The sequence below is a fragment of the Condylura cristata genome, unplaced genomic scaffold, assembly GCF_000260355.1.
Source record: "Condylura cristata isolate star-nosed mole 26May11 unplaced genomic scaffold, ConCri1.0 scaffold00019, whole genome shotgun sequence".
In the NCBI taxonomy this organism is placed as follows: Eukaryota; Metazoa; Chordata; class Mammalia; order Eulipotyphla; family Talpidae; genus Condylura; species Condylura cristata.
The window spans coordinates 29742614-29763813 of record NW_004567120.1 but is presented as its reverse complement, the minus strand read 5'-3'; the positions used below and the strand labels follow the sequence as shown (position 1 = coordinate 29763813).

Below are 21200 nucleotides of genomic sequence, written 5' to 3'. Positions count from 1 at the left end.
TGATTTAACAATCTGGGAGTTAGTTTTCAGCTTTGAACCTGCATCTGGCAAAAATGGGGAGTTTACCTTTCACCCAGCTTCAAACAGAAGCTGTATTGCATCGTAACTAGCAGTAATCATTTAACATTATAACAACCTTGAAATATCTGACCAGATTTATAAACAGTCACATTTTCGCAGTGTATTCCATCCTACTGCCATACCTTTACAAAAGATACCATATATGTTGGTCAAAGTTGCTTGAACAATTGTCATGCCATATTCTGGAAGACAGATGGGTAGTTAGCAGAGGCCTGAACCAAATTGTGACCTTAGTCTGATATCATGCTAGAGCTTACACTCTGGACCGAGATTTAGGATGCTAATGAGACCTGCAATGTATGAAGAACCACATAGCTCTTCCATTGAAGCCTTAGTATAGCCCTGGCCTAAAATATACTTCAGTGTTTCTCTCCTTTACCTCAACCTGGTAGACTGGTTATTTTAAAAGACCTTTTTCAATTCTCCCAGGAAAGTCAACTTCACAAACTTTCTGTCAACCTTGACTTCTGTGTGTTAGTGTAAATCTAATAAAGCATTGTCTAGATTCCTTCTGTCTTCCCTTGTTAAATTATTTTACAAGGAGTCAGTAACTGCAAAGGAGAACCTTAAAATTTGTAACAAAGAACCCAAGACAAGAAAAAGGAAGATAAGGAAAGCAAGCTTTGACTCCTGAAAAAAATACCAATGTGGCTTAAGCAGGACCTTGGAAGTGGCATGCCTAGGAGAAAGGGGATCCTGGCACAGTGTCTACAAGGCAGGCAGATGTGGAAAGTCAGGTCTTTGGCCCTAGAACAACTCGTGGACACTAATTGAATAGAAAGCATAGCTGCTGTAAGTCAGCTCACCACTCACAAAGGTTGATACACTATGGTTTAGTTTAAACTACTGGTGTGGGTCTCAAACGGATTGAAAAAAAAAATCAACTGTGTTATCTCACAACTAACTTTCCGGATAATTTTCCCATTTCTGGGACACTTAACAGAGAGGCTTGGGTTCTACGCATGAGCAAAAGGCTCACGGAGACAACGCGAGATCGCCACTCCCTCCACTCTAACGGAGGGCGACGCCAGTTGCGGCGGCGCCTTTTGAAAACGTCACACGCCTGGAATGCGCCATAGTGGGGGGGCGTGGCTTGAGAGACGCGTTACCCTGGCGACCACTTTGTTGACTTGTGCCAGACTCAAGTTGGACCTGGAGCTGTAAGGTTGTGCGTGAAGAACGGAAGTGAACACGGTTTTGCTGCTCCAGCCCCCAGCCTGGGGGCTGGCGGGTGGCCATGGAGTTGTACCTAAGCAACTGCCGTAAGACTGCTCAGGCCGCAGCCAATAAAGCGACAACAAGCAGCCTAAATGCCAAAAAGGACCAGTGCGAAACCGTGAGTGGCCCTGCTTTAGGTCCTCTTCATCCTGACCTCTGGGCGGGATCTTGAGCTACCTGGAGGACCAATGGGGCGGAGATCTCAGGAGCGGGTAGGGGAAAATGGCGGGTTCGTGATTCCTCAACTTGTCTCCCCGGCCCTGGGCTACCAACGGCTAAGACTGCCTCTGGCGAGCCTCTCCTTTGGTGGGGCACAGAAAGAGGGCTGGTGACCTGGGTGAGCTGGTAGGGCTTCTACGTTGTCAGCGGGACGGGTTCTTTCGACCCCCAAGTGTGATTTTTGGTTTATTTGGAAATTTCGGTAGATTGGTCTACACTAATAAAAATTCCTAAAGAAAAGTCAACCTTTCCCATTGTATTTGACAGAGCTCGCCAAAAACACCCGTTCCAGAGGTAGGAGCTGCTAATCTATTGGATCTTCCACTTGGCATCAAACTTCCTGTTATCCCAGGAAGCAATACTGTATTCTATACTACAAACTTATGTGAAAAGGTAAACTAGATTTTAATAATGCTTACCTGACTTTCTTTATCCCTTTTAGCTTGCTGTTAAAATTGAAATACTGCTGTTAATTTCTTGGAGTCAACTTAAATGTCACCCACCAAATAAATGCGTTGAAGTGTGTAGTGTTGGTATTCCCTCACCCCATCTTTTAGTTTCAATGAACAGCCTAAGCATCTCAACAAATTGAGGTTTAAAAGTGTGACTGCTTTCATTTTGCACGTGTAATATTTTTTAAATCTGTGTGTTTACAGCTTTATCAACCTTCTTATGATTTTAACCTGTCTGATCCGTATTGTCAATTATTGGAAACCAACTACAAAAGCCTGCATGATCCACATTTAAAATCATATTATAGGCGTAAAGATATCCTGAGAAGATTAAAGAAAGATGGCTACGTCACCAGCAATAATAAGGTGCGTTACAGCCTGTTTCCTGTTAACTAGATTAAAACCTAAGGACTTGATAGGCATGGGCTTCTGTACTTCACTGGGAGCCTGTATTAACTCTTAGTTGAGCAATAAAGGGTACCTAATAAAAAATTCAATGAGTTACTAAAAGTATTTGGGTAAAGAGAAATCAAGCAGCTAGTGTTTCTAAATGTATCTACTTTAGTCCCCATTTTAACTTTTCTCATCAAATGATGACTGAGACACATGCATATTTTTATTTAAATATCTCCTCCTAGGTACTGTGTCTTTCTTCTGGATCTAAGAGTAATAATGGAACTATATACCTGTCAAGGAATATTTCTTATACCTTTGAGAAGTCTAGAGACAAAAGGAAACCCAACAGAATACAGCTTGATAGAATAAATTCTTTGAGAGGGGTTATGTGTCATTAATCTATTGGTGTTTTAATAAATTCACTGGGAATAGTAAACACCTGATTATTTGTATTTGAATAACATTTAAATAGAAATTTCCAATGATATAGCAATTACAGAAAGCTATTATCTTCTACATTGTTATCAACATATGCTATTGTTACAAAATGTTCTTATAACTTAATTCTCTAGAAAGTTTTGTGACTGTTATAACTTTCTATACATATTTGAGGGTTTCTTGTTTGTTTGTTTTTCCCATAGGTCGTATGTACTTTGAAGGAATTGAATAAATATAGGCATTATCTAACCAGTTTAAAATTAGACTTTGAAAGAAATTATATAAGAGAACAAGTAAGTTAAATACTTAAATTTGTCTTATTTTTGGCCTGTTAAGTTTTTGTGTATGATTTGAAAGAAAGATTTGGTCTTCTTCAGAATACTTTCTAACCTAGAAGTATAAAGGTAACATACAAGCTACCTATAGATCTATAAGAGATAAATATGAGACCTTTACCTTTCAGTTAGAGAATTTTTCACTTGCCCAGAGTGGAGTCACAGTGTACTTAAATGCAGATTAAAAGAATTAACCACTTATAAAATGCTGCATTTTCCCATGCCCTAAATATGAGAAGGCACATCAAAAGGCAGGTTTATCTCTGATCAATATAAAAACTCCAGTTCTCTTTTTCCTCTCAGAAAATTATTGAAAAAGAAGTAAATAAATTCTATGAAACCAAAAGAGCCCATAAATATGAAAATTCACAGTTCCAAGAGTGGTTGTTACAGGAAAATGCACAAGCAAATCCAGAGCAAAAGCTGTTTTTAAGAAAGAGGTATGATCAAACTCAATGCGGATTTCACAGATATGTTGGGGGTGGGGAGAAAGTTGTAAATGTACTAGGAAGAACTGAAAACAGGATAAAATAATTAGATACTATTGAACTCCCTACATTCTTCAACATGAAAGGAAAGGAAAGGAAAGGAAAGGAGATGAAATGGCAACAGATTGGGAGTGTTTGGTACCCAGGTTAGGGAGGAGAATTTCTACCTCAGAAATTATCCTGGAGACTTTCAGGAGCCTAAGAGGTAAGCCAAACCGAGATTTGAAGGAGAAATCCAAAAGTAAAAACCCCAAGTCCATGGTAACAGAGGGAGAGCACATTTCAGACTTTAAAGCTTTAGGAAATTACTGCAAGGTAGAAGTGGGAGAGTTGCTATAACTTAATCTAATGCTGGTATTCCCCAGCCACATCTGTTCATTCATTCAGCTATCACCTGTACACATTCAGTGTCTTCGTTAAGAGGACAAGTCCATGCCCCAGGAGACATCAGTTATGGTACTTGCTCTTCTTCATGGCGCCAGTTCCCTTTCACCTGGCTTTTCTATTCCACGGACTCATGTCATGATATGTCAGGTTACATACTTATCCAACAGTCCCAGCCTGGTCATCTGCAGACCTATATGTGGGGTCTGCACCAGAGGCCCTTCAAGGACTTGGGGATTATGTAGAGGTCAGTACCCACTAATTTTTAAAGGCAGTTTGTGTTTTTTGAAGTCGGTCCTTAAGTTGAATTTTGTCATCATTGGAAACTGATTCCCAAAGCAACTCATTTATGAATAATTTCCATGTAAGATGCTTTCAAACTGTTCCACATTGAACCACAGTAGTAGAGACTTAGATATGGCAGAGTATGGTAACATAAATAGTGTGGTGAGTTGGTAGACCAGGCTAGCTTAAAGGTCCCTGAAAAACTGTATTTCTTATAGTTCATGGAGTCGCAACCCAAGGTGGTTTGGGGATACCAAATTAGATAACGGGAAGTACTCAATTTACCTTCATTTCTATTTACACTTTTACTTAGGTACACAGATATGATTGGTAAAAAACTGCACAAGGGTGAGCCCGTTGTAGGAGATCAGAGTACAGGCCATATAAAAGAAGAAGAAAGACGGCATCAGGAGAACATTAAAAGAAAACTTAATCTCCGAAAACAAATTGAAGCGGTAAGAAGCACTGAATCTTCAATATCAGGGGACAGTGTGGTTCATGTTATTCATGAACATTTTTAGCACACCCACTATATTATCTGAAGTTACCTCAGGACTAAAAATAAATCACTGCTAAAAACAGCAATGATTTTTGATATAATTAACTACTTAATCATTCATCGCTATTATTATACATCACCAGTTTTTACTTAACATGGTAAGACTGATAGCACACATATATCTGTTGCATTACAGTCACACCTCATCTGCATTTAGTTTTGGAATTTAACTCTAGCAAGAAATAAAAATGCCTGCATTTTTACCCTTCAGAGTGCAGAGAAGGCTTTTTGTTTAGCTTCTCTGTCAATATGTACTTAAGGGCAGCAGGTTATATATGCTGTACACCCCATAGTCCATAAGAGAAAACCCTCTTGCCACACTATTTTTAGATGCATCTTGAATGAAGCTTCCGTTAACAAAATAGCCTCCTTCCATTTGCCATCCATTGCACCCAACAACACATTCCCAATAAAAAGCAGGAAAAAAAAAGCTAGTGAAAGATTTTCATTATTGACCAAATTTCTCTTAGGCCCTTGATTTTCTGTAATTTGCTCATTCACTGTATACTCCCAAAAATATAATGAAAGATCATCAGCTGATTACTGTAACATTTTGCTCCTTAGGACTGGAAGATAAAAGAAATGTTACTGCTGAAAAAGATTGGGGAAGAAGTAAAAAGAGAAGCAAGAATTGAGGAACAACGTCGAAAGCTCAGAGAAGCAGCTGACCAAAAGGTAGAGTGAGCTTTTACCAATAACAAGGTTATTAGAGGAAAGGGTTTCTCTTTTGCCAATTTTGATATTTTAAAGTATAAATTGTTAGAACTGGCCTACACAAACAAAGCTACAGCTGAAGAGAGTCAGTCTCGTCTGATCCTGGACATCAAAGGCTGGTCTAAAATAGGACCAGTCTCCTGAAACTGGAAAGTGGGTTAACTTGGATCTCATTGTTAAAATATATCTTATTCTTGCTAGAAAACTAAAGGAAACCTACTCATATTACCTTCCTTGGATAGGAAGGAAGGCTCCCTTCCAATACTCCATTATAGTTGAAATATCTGCATTTCCAGTGGCAGTTATAATACATTTTTAAATGTTATACATATTTTTTTAAACATTTTAGAAACAAGAACTTCTAGAGAAAAAACTCGCTTATCATTTACAAAAAATGCAAAGGAGTGACATTAGGAAAGAAGAATCGGAGAAAATCACCTCTGAAAACAATGAAATAGGAGGTAAGAGAGAGAATAGACAACACATCTAAGTTAAAGATGTGTATCTGTACATTAAATATTGGGGCCTAGTAAACCCCCCTCCATATGCTTATATAGTGAGATCCTAGAAACTCACACTACCTGTGCCAGGCACTGTGCAAGTCGCTTTCTAGTTACAACTCAACCACTTTAAAGAATGTGTCCACACACACTAACTACATTATAAAAATCAAATGCTTGGGTAAAGTGGCTCAGTGGACAGGACTACCCAGACTACAGGTTTACAAAGGAGACATGACAAAGAAAAAAAGATAGAAAGCAAAAGACAGAAATACAGAGGGAGAGAAAAGGATCCAACAAGAGAAAACATCCCCCCCCACCCTCAAAATAAACCGAAACAGATAGATAGGGAAACAATGAAAGAAAAATAGAAGGAATAATTTTACTCAGGGCAATAAGAAACAATTATACAAAACAGGGAGAGCAAGTTAGTAAGAGGAAGCAATTTTTTTTTTTTGAGGGGAGAAAAGTCTTAAAGTTAAGAGACATTCAAAATATATCAGCAAGAAATAGCAATAGAAAAAAGCAAGGAGGAGGCAGTTAAGAATGCCATGGAGAGAGGAGAAGAAAAAATTGAACAGAAGGCCATAAGAAAACAAACACTGGGTGAGAGAGTGGGAAGAAAGCAAAGGAACAAATGGAATCAGATACGAGACCGGGCACAGGGGAGGTGCAAACAGGCAAGGAAAAGTGTGAAAGAAAGAGCAGGAAAAAGCATACAGGAAAAATACATTTTAATAAAATGAAGAAAGAGTACAGGGAAAAAAGGGAGACATGTAAAAAGAATAACCAGTTGAAAAAGAGAAAAGAGGGCCCTCCCTGGTGGCACAGCAGGTTAAAGCACAGCACTAAGAAGCTAAAACCACTGCAGCAGGAGTTCGATCCCCACTCGGGAGGTGACCACATGGCGTGGCAGACCTATTCTGACCCACCCACTGCTCCCTTCAGCAGTGTACTTCGTCAGTCAGCCTGTTCTGCTCCCTGCTCTGTCTCAGGTGAAGCCTCTCACTACCTCCGAACCTCTGGCCTGTACCCCAGTTCTGTATGCATAAAGAAAGAAATCTTTTAAAAAAAGAGAGAAGAGGAAAAGAATTGAGAGAGGAATTTGAAAGAAAAATGAGCCAGTGAGAAATGAGAAAATCCAATACAGCTGGGAGAAGGGGTGACAGAAAGGATGAAAGGTGAAAATTCATTAAGAGAAAACCAAGCTAGATTAGAGAGATAAGTACATAAACACTTTCAAACAGGACAGCCAGGTAGAAAAAGCAGTACAATGAGGATAGACTGAATGCATAGGACACATTAGGAGGATGAGAGGTGGGTAATTACTAATGGATAGATGGATGGTGGGAATAGGGATGGACTAGAGAGAGATAGGTGGATGATGTAGATAGAAGATAAATGGATGATAGACAGGTAGGTGAATGAGAGTTGAGAGAGAGAGAGGGATGGTAGATAGATGGATGATATATAAAGGATAGATGAAAGAGAAATAGAGGTGTGATGGATGATAGACACGTGGTTTTTAAAATAAGAAATAAAACGGTACAAAAAACCCAAAAATGCTTTAAATGCAGCTAGAAGGAAAAAAAGAACAAGAGAAGGTAGAAAGTGGGTCCAAGCGTAGGTGAGAAAGGGAGGAAGGGGCAAAGGATCGAAAAAAAATGAAGGGGGCAGGAGGAAGAGAGAGGAATGGAGAGAAAAACAAAGGCATTGGGGAGAAATGAAAGGAAGAAGGAAGATGGGGAAGGGGTAGGAAAGAAGGTGGAAAGGGAAGTGGTTTCAGATGATGAGTCAAAGGGGGAGTTTGATAAAGGGGAATGAGAGAGTGAGAGGAGGCGCCAGTAAATTCTGTACAATGCTGTGTGATGGGGAGCAGATCTACAAAGTACCAGTCAGGGTTTGGTTTTGTTTTTTAATGGATCTTATTTTTCTAAGGAGAACCCAGTAAAAATCAGTACTTCACAGATAGAAAGGGAAAGAATAAATAAAAATCATTTTTTAAAGGTAGCTACTTCAAAGACAGTGAAAGAAAGAGGGAAGAATTAGAGCAGGTAAATAGGGACAGAAGAAAAGGGAGGGAAGAGAGGGCGAGGGAAAAGAACAGAGATCAAGAGAAGGAAGTTTTTGAAGGAGAACTGGAAATAAAAGACGGAAAGTGAGAGAAAGAATGCGTGCAAGAGAACGTTTACCAGGACAGGCCTTAGGATGACAGCAGGATGAAGGAATGAAGTTTACGAGCAGGAGTCAGTGAAAAGCTCCTAAACTAATTCAGGAGCCATTCACATCTGCCCCTGGGCTCAGAGGCACTTTAGCAGTTCCTTGCTGAGTGCATCTGCCGTTGTGAACTTCCACTTCCAGTAGGAGCAAAGTTGCATCTGACAGTGGCCATCTCGGGTGTTTTGGGGAAAAGACAATATAAATGTAGTCACAGTCACAGTATTACAGGGTGACAGAAGGACCGGGTCTGTGCACAGAGAAAGTGACTGGTACCACTAACTAACAAGGCTGTCAACTCGGATGCCAAGAGATGCATCACTGGTGCAAACCCAGTTTACATACACAGAATCTGTGATCCTTTTGTCCACCTAAGCGATTAGAAACAGGAACTGTGGTCATCTCTGTCTCAGATGAGGTGTATGTATCTGGCCTCTGCCGGGTCCTAAGGCGCAACCATGAATTGGTGTGGCCTCTGCGGACGAGAGAGTCTCCAGCGCAGTCATTATACTGGCCTGCATCACCACCCAGAGAAAAGACCATGTTCTCATTGAGCAGGATGGAGGGATGAAGTCTGTCCCTTCTCCCAGAAGTCAACGCTGTCCCCCCAGAGTTTAGCTGTAATTCATCAAGAGACTATTAGGAAGGTGATCATCCTGTCTCCCCATCATCTCTCTTCATCCTCGGAGTTCTCACTCTTCCACTGTTGACATTTTGGGTGGGATAATTCTTTATTGAGGAGGCTGTCCTAAGCATGGTATGGTATTTAAAAGCCCTGCCTTCTACCCACTAGGTGCCATAGCAAACTCCCTCTCTAATTGTAATAGATCACAAATATCTTCACACATTTCCAGACGTCCACTGAGGGATCTAAATTGCCTTCCATTACAGACCACCACTGCGCCTCTCCCATTGCTGCCCACAAGCCCATATGTAGATTGATTAGCATATTGTTCTCTTCCTGGTGCACATGAAAGGATATGGTGAATAGAATCCATCTCAGCTAACTTTTCATCTTTTCTATAAAATAAATGTTGTATTTATTATGTTTCTTTAAGATACTTCAAACACCAAGAAAATGACTGACTCATCCCATGACCACCAATCACATCAAGGACAAAAAGGTAAGTGAAATATTTTGATTAGAAGTATTAAAATAGTAAGTTGGATTTGGTAGGGAACCTCCCCTCTTCGGCCCCCAGCTAGACTTTCAGCCCTTTCTGGGCTTATAAAGCAACAGCTCAAGTGACATAGGAGCAGGTTGGTAAAAAGGTACACATTTTCAGCTACAAAACAAAAGGTCTGAGGGCTATGGTAACATCTGGGGGCTACACATATAAGTCAGGCCCCCCAAAATCAGCACAGCAAAATAGGACTTTCCAGACATACATTTAGAAGGCATGCTCACTGCAGGAAAAAAAAAAGTAAGATACAGGGAAATACGTAGTACACATGTATATGTGTGCATGTGTGTGTATATATATATGAGCAGTGTGTTTTGTAACTATATATATATATATATAACATGGGCAAAAGGCACGAACAAACATTTTCCTAAAGACATGCAGATGGAAAATAAGCATATGAAAAGCTGTTTAACACTACTAGTCATTAGGGAAATGCAAATTAAACTACAGTGAGGTACCAATGCACACTTAGCAAAATGGCTAAAATTTAAATACCTATGAAGCAACTAGAATTCTCTGAAATTACAGGTGGGAATATAAAATGGTACAGCTGCTTTGAATACAGTTTGGCAATTTAAGTTAAATTTACATCAATCACATGATTCAGCATTCCACTTCTAGGAGAAATGAAAATCTATGCCCACATAGAAAACATGTACATCAGTGTTCATAGCAGCATTATCCATAATAGCTAAAAAATTGGAAACAACCTACATGCCCTTCCACAGGCAAATAGGTAGACTAGAGTGTGTCCAGACCATGGGATACCACTCAGTCATAAAAAGGAGTCATGTATTCATAGTCAATAATATTGATGAATCTCCAAATAACTATACTGAATGAGAAAAACCCATTCCATTTCTAGCAAACTCTAGAAAATGTGAAGTAATTTATGTGATAACAGATCAGTGGTTGCCTAGAGGACATGTAGAGCGACAGACCAGAAAGGGATACAAGAAGAAGACTTTTGGAGGTTATGGAAATGTTTATCTCGATAGTGGTGATGAATTTATGTCTAAGTCGAAATCGAACAAAATGTTCATTTAAAAGAAGTGTGGTTTATTGTTTAGTTGGACTTAAACATTGTTTAAAAATTAAATAATTGCTCTTTCATTTACTTTCAGATCACTGCTCTCCAAGTTTTTCCAAGACATCTACCAAAAAAATATCAATCTTATTATCTCATGATGTACAGAGCAGCATAACAGAACAAAAGGTAGAGAGTTCTATGTCTCAGATGCTTTGTATTCATCAGTGATTGATCTAGTTAACTTCCTTAAAGCAGCTGGACTGCAGTGACACTGGTGTGTAGTATTGTATAAGCTAGCAAACTTTTCTTTCTTTGGGCTTACCATTTTTCCAACATAGCTGGCCCGTCAGAGGCACAGGTCTGAACCCTGACCTTGGGAGAGAAGGTTCTGAGTCAGCTTCTTGCCAAATGTACCGTGTAGTTTAACAGAAATAATTTAAACATGCGATGAGATGGTTGGAGAAGGAGGAAGACGTGGTGTGGGCCAGGCCCTGTGCTAAGCTAGAGGTGGGAAGAAGGGGAATACGTAGGGAACACGGGGTACAAAAATGGGGAAGACATGGCAGTCCTTGGAGGACTTACCCAGGAATCAGACACACATACACAGAAGCCCTGATGGTCAAATGAGAGGTGAGCAAAATGCAGTGGGAGCTCAGAAGATTAGAGCCCGCCGCCTAGAGACATCGAAAAGACTTTAGTGAAGGAGGGGTAATTGTGAGGGAGAGGAAATGTGCAGGTGGACAGGTATGAGGACATAGTGAAGCAGTGGGGCAGACAGATGTGAAGGCAATAAGGGAAAGCATGGGCGTGTGGCCAGCACAGCCAGGGAAGTGCAGGTGAGGAGACAGAACAGGTAAGTTGGAGCCAGGGGCTGCTATACTTTGTCCAGGTGTGAATGTAGCCTCCCAGCCTTAGGGAGCATTGCAGTTTTTGGAGTAGGTATCAATTTGGGATTTACCAGGGTAATCTGGTTGCAGTGTGTGGTTGATGCAGAGAAGAGATTTAGAGGCAAGATAGTTTTGCATCGACCGGTAAACATGACAAGAACCTGAACTAAGGCAGTGGTGGTGAGGGTGAGCAAGAGGCCACAGGACTAAAATGTTTCAGAGTCAGGCTATGTAAGGACTTAGATGCATGGATCCAGACGAGGGAGACAGTGATGATAATGATGGAATTGTTGTGAATAAGTTTTCTTGAAGATGAAGATACTTTTCTCTGTGTCCCCATTGTGCTCGTGCTTACCTCTGTCTCACGACTCATCACAATGTATTGTGTTGTCTGTGTGCTCTACTGACTGAAACTTCTTCAAGTCAGGAATTACATATCTTATTTCAGTTTCAAGCAATGTACTCCATAAGCATTAGACTGGAATCAGCAGTTCTTGTCTTAAATAGATGGAACAGCTCGAAGCTTTCTGGATAGATTGCCATACCTTTAACTAAATATGGAAGACAGAGGAGGAGCAAGCTTGGAAAGATGGGGTGGGTGGCAGTGCTTGGGTACGTAATAAGCTTCATTTGAACTAGTTCAGGTAAGTACCTGTGAGAGATATCTAGTAAAAGGTAGATAAAATATGTGTGAGCATTGGGACCACAGAGATAGCTGCTAGGAATTGGGGGGGCTGGGGGGAGCAGGGGGTGGTAGTAAGGGGAAGTAGGAGAGATACTTAGTAGCTTGATTGCTCTAAAGTGGCAAGAGTCTCTTTTAGAAGCTTAATTACTAATGAATGTTTTTCTTTTGAATATTGAAACAGGAAGGTACATCATTTACTTTAAGTGATGAAGGTAAGGAAATGAACAATATTCATACTTGTTCTGTTACCTTTCACTTAAATCACAGTAATTGTGCATTTTCTGAGTTATGCCTCTTTTCTGATTGCATAGTCTTGTGACTGTTTTGATACAAGAAGATATAAAAACTATTCATGATTGTTAAAGTTAGCATCCCACATTTTGAGTGATTGCTGGGTATCTGGGCCCTTTGGAATTTCACAGCCTGGGGAACTTGGAATCCCTGCTGTGGCCACCTGCACTGCTAGGCACCATAAGCTCCTCACAGATTGCTATGTGTTGGTCCCAGTGCTGAGGACTGTCCCTGTAAAAGGTTCCATCTCAATTGCCTTCCTTTCTCCCCAGACATAAAAATATATTCCTGTTCCTCCTTTCTCCGGGGCTGCATTTCAGATTAGCTATATCTCTGCTGCTCTCTTGCATATTCTACACAATCACCAAGAACTTCAGGACATCCAGGCAACTAGCACCCCCAGTCCTATAAGCAAAACCTAGATTTGTCGTCTTCAGTCATCCCAGACTTGAGGCATCTTTGACTCTTTCCTGTTGCTTATATTCTACACCCACAAGTGAGCACATTCTATCTCAACTACCTCCTGAAATTCTCTCATAACCCTTCCCTCCATCCCTTCATACCACCTCTGCCTTTGTCTACCACAACACCGTGCATCCAAGCTCTTCTTCCTCCCATTAATCTGGACCACATTTTGCCCTGAGTGTAATTTCCCCACACTACCCCCTCGGACCGAGAGTTCTCCTTCTCTAAAGTGTTTGGGGTTCCCCCTTGCCTACTGAATCAACTGCAGAACAGTTCATTGTGGACCAGGTAGAAGGAGTGGTGGGGGATACAGCAGAAGAACTTAGGACCAGAAGTTGGGGAGTTCAGTCTTGTCCCTGATGTCAGTGGTGAAACCCTTCAAGTTTATAGACAGGAAACTTCAGAAAAGGCATTTTAGACTTGGAGATGGTACCTTAACTTGAGTAAATAAATACATCCTGGACTATGGTAATTCTAGACATTATGGTAATTCAGCATAGAGAACTATTATTGAAATGTCTTCTTCCCCCTAGGTATTAAAAGTACAAATGTGTCTGCTAAAGCAAATGTCTCCAGACACTCCTCACAAGATGGTCACAAATCTGAGGCAAGTAACATTTTGTTTGTCCTAGATAGACACAGAACAAATGATATATGATGTTATGATCAAGATTAGTATAACACAGTTTCATTCATTAAATTGACAGTTCACAAAAGCCTTCATTACACCCTAAATTAAGCCCCCGATAGTGAGGTGCCATAAAAATTGAATGCGAACCCACAGTCACAATCCTGTGCTACTCAGGCTAGCTGCATTCATGATATCGGTTATGTTAGTATCTAAAGTGCAGGGAGATGCAGTAACAAATGGGAAGATAGCAAAACAGGAGTACTGAGATTTCATCTAGGTCATATATATTGTAAACTAGTGTTGGCTTGATAAAAAAAAAAAAAAGCACAGTAAAGAGTGGTGAACCTGAGACTGAATGCTATAGTTGCCTCTGTTTGGTGATCCCACTTAGCCCCTACGCTTTAGGCTTCCTAATGATGAGCTTCAAGAGCTTCAAGGTACAGACCTGTGGCCTGCAAAGGAAGCAACCCATTGAACTTTTGAGCAGAGAGAGACAGCCATACCGCCTTACCTTATCTATCCCCTTTGCAGCCAGTGATGAGAAGTTAGTCATAGACATCCAGGGTGCAACCTCTAATCACAACATACATTGCCCCTGTAGCTTCCCACCTTGTCATTAGAAGAACTAAATGCATATCCTTGGTTCCCTTAGTACTCTATCAACTGGCACATTTGTTCTAAAAAGTTAACATGGTTTGGAGGAGATGTTGTCAAGCAAGAAATTCACTAAGTCTTCCTAAGGGAATTCTGCACAGGAAGAAAGCTGCAGCATTTGCCATGCCCTCTGTTAAGTGCTTAATAAGCGACAGACTCAGTTATGTGTGCTGTTCAGGTATAACGCATTAGCCACCTTATGCGTCCCTGTAAAGCCAACATTTGTGAAATACCTGCGGTGTACAGGGCTCTGCTGCTGGGTCGACGTATGCATCTAGAATCTGGGAAACAGAAATTCAAGCTATTTAGTGCTAGTTTAGTAAGTGCTATCAGGAGTTAGTCACTTTTTCCACTAGCCAGGACACAGTATCCCCTCCGTGTAACATGGCTAGCAATTTTAACACTATGTCCTTTACCAAAAAAGTCAATGAACAACATAGTTACTTGGCAGGGGAGATGCCATGATCACAAAGATGGTTTTCCCAGGGTGACGCTTATCCAGTGCTCTCCGCATGTGCTGACCCCTGCGATTTCCCCAGATGGGAGAAACTCAACTGCATAATCTGTGGTAGTGGGGGACTGCGTTCGTGCTCTCCCCTGGAAAAAAAAAAGTCAATAAACAAATCTGAATTATCAGTTTGGAAGCAGACTTTTAAAATATTGGGAAATATGAATATATCAAATGGTCACAAATACCTAGTTTATTTTGAGAAATACATTGAGCAATTTTATTGTAATAGAATAATGTCGTTTTCTGACTTATTTCACCCATCCTGTCAGTGTGAAGAAATACACATCTGATGGCTTGTGTCCAGCTCTAAAACCTGGGACAAAAACTTAATCTACTTTGTTACCTAAGAAGTAAGAGCTCTTGGCCAAATCAGAGAGTTACATTCCATGTATGCTGAGAACCTGCTCTCTGCCTTCCAGCTCTCATTTTCCCCTGTAGTTACCTTTGTCTCAAAACCACACATGTTCTGTTATAACCCATTAGTTTGTCAACTGATCACCTTCTACTGGTCAGATGACTTTAGAATACCAATGGAATCTATAAGCTTTTGAATTCTGTATGTAATGTATATAGTATAAATCAAAACACGTACATTTGTTATAGATGGACTTCTAAAATCACTTAAGTTTATATATTTTAAATATGAAAAATAGCTAATGTTCAAATTCTTGAAAAACTCCTTTGAGTATTTTCTTTGTTTTTATTTTTCTCATGGCATATGTAGGTAACACATGCTGATTTGAAAGAAAAACAGTCCAAGAAATCAAGTGTTAGCTTTCAGTCAGGTAAACTTTAGTAATAGTTAAGTAAATCTTATAGTCCTCATTCAACTAACATCTGTTAAGCTTCTACTATATATCAGACACTGATATGCTGAATAGCACACAAAATAGAAAAGCCATGGTCTCTGTCCTGCATTTTACAGATTAGTGGGGAACAGTCATGCCAATAATCACAACCTAATGTAAGTACAGTGATGGAGATACAAAGTAGACTGTGTAATGTCTACTGTAAGTGAAAGCATTTGCAGAAAAGACCAAAGTTGAACTAAGATGTGAAGGATGAGAAAGAATTTTCTAGGCAGACAATTGGAAAGAGAAATACAGGAAAAGAGAATACATTTACCAAGATCTAGACATTGGAGCATAGTGTGTTTTGTGGAAATAAAAATTGTTTAGCTAAAGTTGCAAGTTAGAAAATTGAAGAAGATGAACTTAACTGGTAGATATCATTAGACTCTGGTAGATTCATGCCCAAAAATCAACCTTTCATCCTATTATCCAAGGAAAAATATTGAACAATATTGGCAGAGACATAATATGATCAGAATTTGCCTTTTCAAAAAAAGGGATAATGGAATTATAGGTGAAGAGATTGAAGGCAATGAAACAAGGAAAGCAACAGCATTTATTGAATGCTTACATGTATAAGGACTATGCTAACCTCTTTATTGTTTCTCATTTAAACCTCTTAACAATTTAATGAAGTAAGAACTATCTGTATCTACCATTTTATATACAAGGAAACTAGTAACCTATCTTGACTACATCACACAGCATGTGGCAAAGCTGCGTTTTAATCCAGGTCTCTCTTAACTCAACAAACCACAATGTCATGCTACCTCTTCTTACAATTAAAGAAATGATTACTGTAGTCGAGGCTAGAAATAATCCTGAAAAAAGTCAGTGACAGTGAGAATGGAGAGATGGGCATAGACTCAGACTAGAGAGGTCAAGTGGAGGAGATTTGGGAGCTGAAGGAGTTGAAGACAACACCCAGATTTCCAGACTATGCAACTGAATGGCTGGTGAATAGTGGTGTCATTCAGTTGACAGACAATATAGAAGGATGAACAGGTTTGGAAAAGAAAAAATTAGCTCAGCTTTGAATAAACTGAATTTGAAGGGCCCACAGGCATCCACACAGGAAGAAAGATAACAATCTAATAATGAACAACTTGAGCAAGATAAGTTACTAGTTTACTTGTATGTAAAATGGGAGATAAAGATATTTCTTATTTCATTAAATTGTTCCTGCTTTAACAAGCAGTTATGGACTCTGATCTAAGGCTAATAGGAGAAACAATGAAAAGAACACCTTACACCAAAAGTGATAGGAAATAACAAAAGCTGTGCCTATAGATTTTGGTATAAAATGTACTCTTGCAGGTTGATTATACTTTCTCCTTTTAAATTTCCTCTTTGATTTAAAAGCTATCCATAAGTATGATTCTCAGTTATCAAGAAATTAATATTTTGGGTCACTTTATTAGGTTCAGAGAATGTAACCCTCTGAATCTTTAGCACATTGAAATTGTTAAGGTTTTCTTTGTATATTTTGAACATATTCTATGGAGGTACCCCAAAATGTATACTGTCTAGCTGAAGAACAAGAGCTCTAGATGAATATTAAGTTATATCAGTTGACCATATTGTTTACTATCCCTTTAGTGAAGTTTTTGTCTACTGGACTCTTTTCTTACTGTCTACTAGATATGTCCAGCTATCAGAGAGGTATATCAAAGTCTCCACAGTAACTGCATTTTTATCAGATTCCCATTGCATATCTAATAGGTTTTACAGATAGGGTAGCTTATTTAATACATCATATTATTAGAAACCATCAGGAGTTCTTTATAACTCTTAAATGAATCACTCTAAAACTTGGTAGCTTGAAAAAAAAATATCTCACAGTTTCTATGGTCAGGGAGGTGGGAACAACTTAGCTGGTAGTTTTGACTCAAGGTCTCTCATGAGGCTCTGGTCATCCTGGCTGCTGTGTCACCGGAAGGCTTGACTAGGTCTTGAGGATTCATTTCGAACAGGCTCAGTTTTGTGACTGTTGCCAGGAGGGCATAGTTTCTCAGCACATGGGCCTCTCCAGAGCGCTTCTTGAGTGTCTTCATGAGATGGCACATGTCTTTCCCCAGTGTAAGTAAGCCAAGAGAGAAGGGCTGAAGTCTCAGAAGTTGGGCACCTGCATTTTCACCATATACTAGTCATTCAAAGCAAGGAACTGAGTCCAACTGTACTCAAGGGGAGAGAATTAGCCTTTCCTCTTAGAGGGAAGACTATCCAAAAAATTGTAAACATTTTTAAAACCACCAGGGCAGCATCATCTTTACACTTAATTTTTCAGGTTTGTGAATAGTTAATTCCAGTTCCTTCCCAAGCCTGTACATGTGCAAAAATATATTCCTATACAAAGAAATTCAAAAAAGTACATAAAATTTTAGTAAGGCTTTTAAAGCAGATCACTGGAACTTATCTTCATTATATATTTATTGGGACAAAAAAAAAAAAAGAATAGATAGCATTTGAGTGGAAAAGACCAATGAGGCAGAGTGATGAACAAACATTGAATCAACATATATGTTAAAGAATTCATTCAACAAATAAATTTGATTGAGGACTTAGCATATGCCACGCACTGTACAGTGGTTATCACAATACAGAATAGTAAGTCCTAGCACAGAAGCAGGTGTCAGGTGCTTCAGGAGCACTGACAGAAGATGCTTGTCTGCCTAGGCAGACTTTAAGAAGGCTCTCTGAAGGACGTGACGTGAGCTGAATGAATCCTAAAGGATAGGAATGAAAGGAGGTGGCGCCAAGGTACAGTAGAAATCATAAGGTCAAGGATAGGGTATTGCATGTTGTTCAATGTCTCTGGAGACTGTATGTGGAGAAGAATAACCAGAGATGAGACTGCTAATGTAAACAGTGGCCCTAGATCTTGCAGTATATTTTATGCCTCTTGGAAGTCTCTGAGTGGTTGAAACAACAGTGGCAGCAGGGAATAGACCTATTAGGACATGTTGTCATTTTACAAATAACCTGTGAAGGACATCAACAAATAATAATTTCCTTTTCCCTTTGAAGATCTACCTGCAGCTCAGAAAACTACGTCTCCTCATGACTCATCACTTAAGTAAGTATCTACTTAAGTCTAATAAGTAGTTATTTAAATGAACATTTTTATGACTACCCAGCGTGCTTCTTGAGGGCACATTCTCTCATAAAATCCTGTCAGGACTAAGCTACAGTTGTAAAGTAGGCAGCATTATTCCTTCAGCTCCTCCACCTCCTCTCTGTCTTCTTGCTCTGGTTCTATGCTTCCCTTAAGTACAGAGCCTTCTCCCCCTTTCAGGCAGCACCTCTTTTCTCCAGGTTAGCTTTTTGAGATCTGCATCTATTTTTTTCCTCCTTTTCCCATTCCAACATGTATTACTTGAGCCTTTTGAGGTTGTTTCTTAAAGACAATAGTTTACTATATAACATTAATGACTTAATCTGTTACCCCATTCTAAAGATATTTCCACTGCAATCCAAAGGAATCAGTCTCCAAAGATACAAAATAAAGACCAGTGGACAAGATTTGGTGTCGTGAGGGTGGGGAGGCCTAGGGCCCTTTCTCTCCTTAACCCTTGCTGGCTATGTATGCTGCTATGTTCCTGCTCCCCTCAAACTTGAATAATATTTCATGCACATAAAATAACTCCTAATGGAGCACACAAATCCAATCTTTTAAAAATTTAACAATCCGGGCCCTCCCTGGTGGCGCAGTGGATTAAAGCACAGCACTAAGAAGCTAAAGCCACTTCCGCATGAGTTCGATTCCCGCCTGCCCCAGAGGCGACCACATGGCGCGGCAGACCTCTCCTGACCCGCCCGCTGCTCCCCTCAGCAGTGTACTTCATTGATCTGCCTGTTCTGCTCTCCGCTCTGTCTCTGGTGGATCCTCTCACCCTCCGCATCTCTGGCCTGTACCCCAGTTCTGTACGAATAAATAAATCTTTAAAAAAAATTTAACAATCCTCCTGAGATCAAGGATAACATTTAGAGATTCCAAACTGTGCTGAAAATAGTTGGGTAAAGTGAAGTGTAGAATTGCTGGGAAACGGTGTTCACATTCTGACCAAGCTTCCTAGAGAGCATTTTGAACTTAGAAGTAAGACAAGTCAGTTTCTCTGACTTGCTGAGAGCTCATGGGGTAGATTCAAGGATGTTGGAAGAAGGAAACTGACTGACTAGCCCAGTATTGGGATGTTCTAAAGAAATAAATGAAAGAATAATGATTATGCATAATTTCTTAAGTGTTAATTCCTGTCTCTCTCTCTCTCTCCTGCCCCCATGCCCCCTATAGAGCTACAGAATCACTTGAATCTTTTTAATATCAAATGCTCTGGCTACTCTTTTATTAACTCAGCTAAGATGTACTCGACATGTGACCTGGAGCTTCTCCTCAGCCCCCATAACCATATACACAGTTAAAATACCTTTACCTTCCCCCTTACCTTTACCTATATTAAGGGCAGTGCTAGGCCAGCGTAACAAAACCCAGCCAACAATACTATCTGGCCTGCTCTGCCCTCTGCAGCCATGTCACATTCCTTACCTTTTACAGAGAAGAATACAGGTTCAAGGCCTTTGTCTTAGTCCTCTTGTTCTGATGTAGCTCCTTGTTTCCCAAGGCTCAGCTGTGACTAGATCTGCTAGTTACCTTCTTTGTTTCCTCACTCAACTCTTTAGCTCCCTTTTCCCCTAATGCTAACACAAAAGGCATATATACAGTGTCCTTCATAGCACAGAATTAGGAACCAGAGATTGAGAGAAGAGAAAGCAAATATTATATCATAAGATAATGGTGGGAATAAGTCATTGTAATAAGTAAGCTTTGCATGTAGATACTGTGTCCTTCTGAGTGGAATGGAAGACAAGAGGAGAGAGAGAGTAGGAGGTAGTGAGTCAGTCTGTTGTCCAGAAAGCTGTGCTCAGAAGTCTGCATTCATTCTTTGGGTAAGAGTTGAGTGATATTAAGGAGGAATGTTGTATCATGTCAATAATTCTTCTGAACACCTGTGACAACATCCATATAAGATAAACTGAAAATCCTTAACTGGGTACCAGTTGCAGAAATCCACTAAAGGTCTGTGTTGCACACGAAGACCTCATTTTGGAGCGAGAAGTATACATAGATGTAAAACATGTTTCGTGAGAGTTGATTTGTCAAGCTTTCTTGAGAAAGCACATGGGTATTGGGGGGGATATCAAGATAAAGCAGTTGCACTTCAAAGAACATCAGGAGAAAAGCCAGGGAGACACAAGAATTCCAGATAATAAAATGAGGGCAGGAAGTGGATAAAATGCCAGGCAAAGGGAGCACCACCCATGAAGCTGTGATAAAATGCCAGGCAAAGGGAGCACTGCCCATGAAGCTGTGTAGTGGTTGGCTTTTAGATTGGAACACTAATACTTGCTATAGAGATGCTGTTTTCAAATCCCACTAGAGTGAGGAAATGGGTTTGACAAGAGAAGGGACTGTAAGAGTGATCAATTGGTACCAGACATCACCTAAAGCTATCAGTGTGAGATATAGGTAGAAACCAGTTGCATTTAAAGTAGGTAAATAAATATGTTAAAATTTTTAATATTAAAAAACAAAGCAATACTTTTGATTAAAAGCATATTCAGGAATCAAACAAAATAATCATTTGTATTTAAGTCCCCACCAAAAAGTAGATATTCGGAAGGCTTTGGCAGACACACTAAAATTTAGTCTTGTCACATTGATTTT

At 39.9% G+C, this 21200-nt stretch overlaps 1 protein-coding gene and 1 long non-coding RNA gene across 2 annotated transcripts in view; both read left to right on the top strand.

Moving 5' to 3' along the window:
• The first annotated feature begins 1840 nt into the window (after positions 1 to 1840).
• On the top strand, positions 1841 to 3074 carry LOC105853859. Its single transcript, XR_001145609.1, has 3 exons — positions 1841 to 1911; positions 2175 to 2336; positions 3008 to 3074. It is a non-coding gene; the product is annotated as an uncharacterized LOC105853859 (long non-coding RNA).
• A 390-nt stretch (positions 3075 to 3464) lies between these two features.
• The window catches only part of LOC105853827 (fibrous sheath-interacting protein 2-like), a 40297-nt gene continuing 22561 nt past the window's right edge, over positions 3465 to 21200 (top strand). Inside the window, exons 1-9 of the mRNA XM_012727046.1 lie at positions 3465 to 3579; positions 4610 to 4751; positions 5420 to 5530; positions 5919 to 6030; positions 9345 to 9410; positions 10598 to 10689; positions 12257 to 12287; positions 13365 to 13438; positions 18506 to 18554. Of these exons, the coding sequence (XP_012582500.1) occupies positions 4620 to 4751; positions 5420 to 5530; positions 5919 to 6030; positions 9345 to 9410; positions 10598 to 10689; positions 12257 to 12287; positions 13365 to 13438; positions 18506 to 18554 (667 nt within the window). The 5' untranslated portion in view covers positions 3465 to 3579; positions 4610 to 4619. The remainder of the gene's footprint in view (positions 3580 to 4609; positions 4752 to 5419; positions 5531 to 5918; positions 6031 to 9344; positions 9411 to 10597; positions 10690 to 12256; positions 12288 to 13364; positions 13439 to 18505; positions 18555 to 21200) is intronic.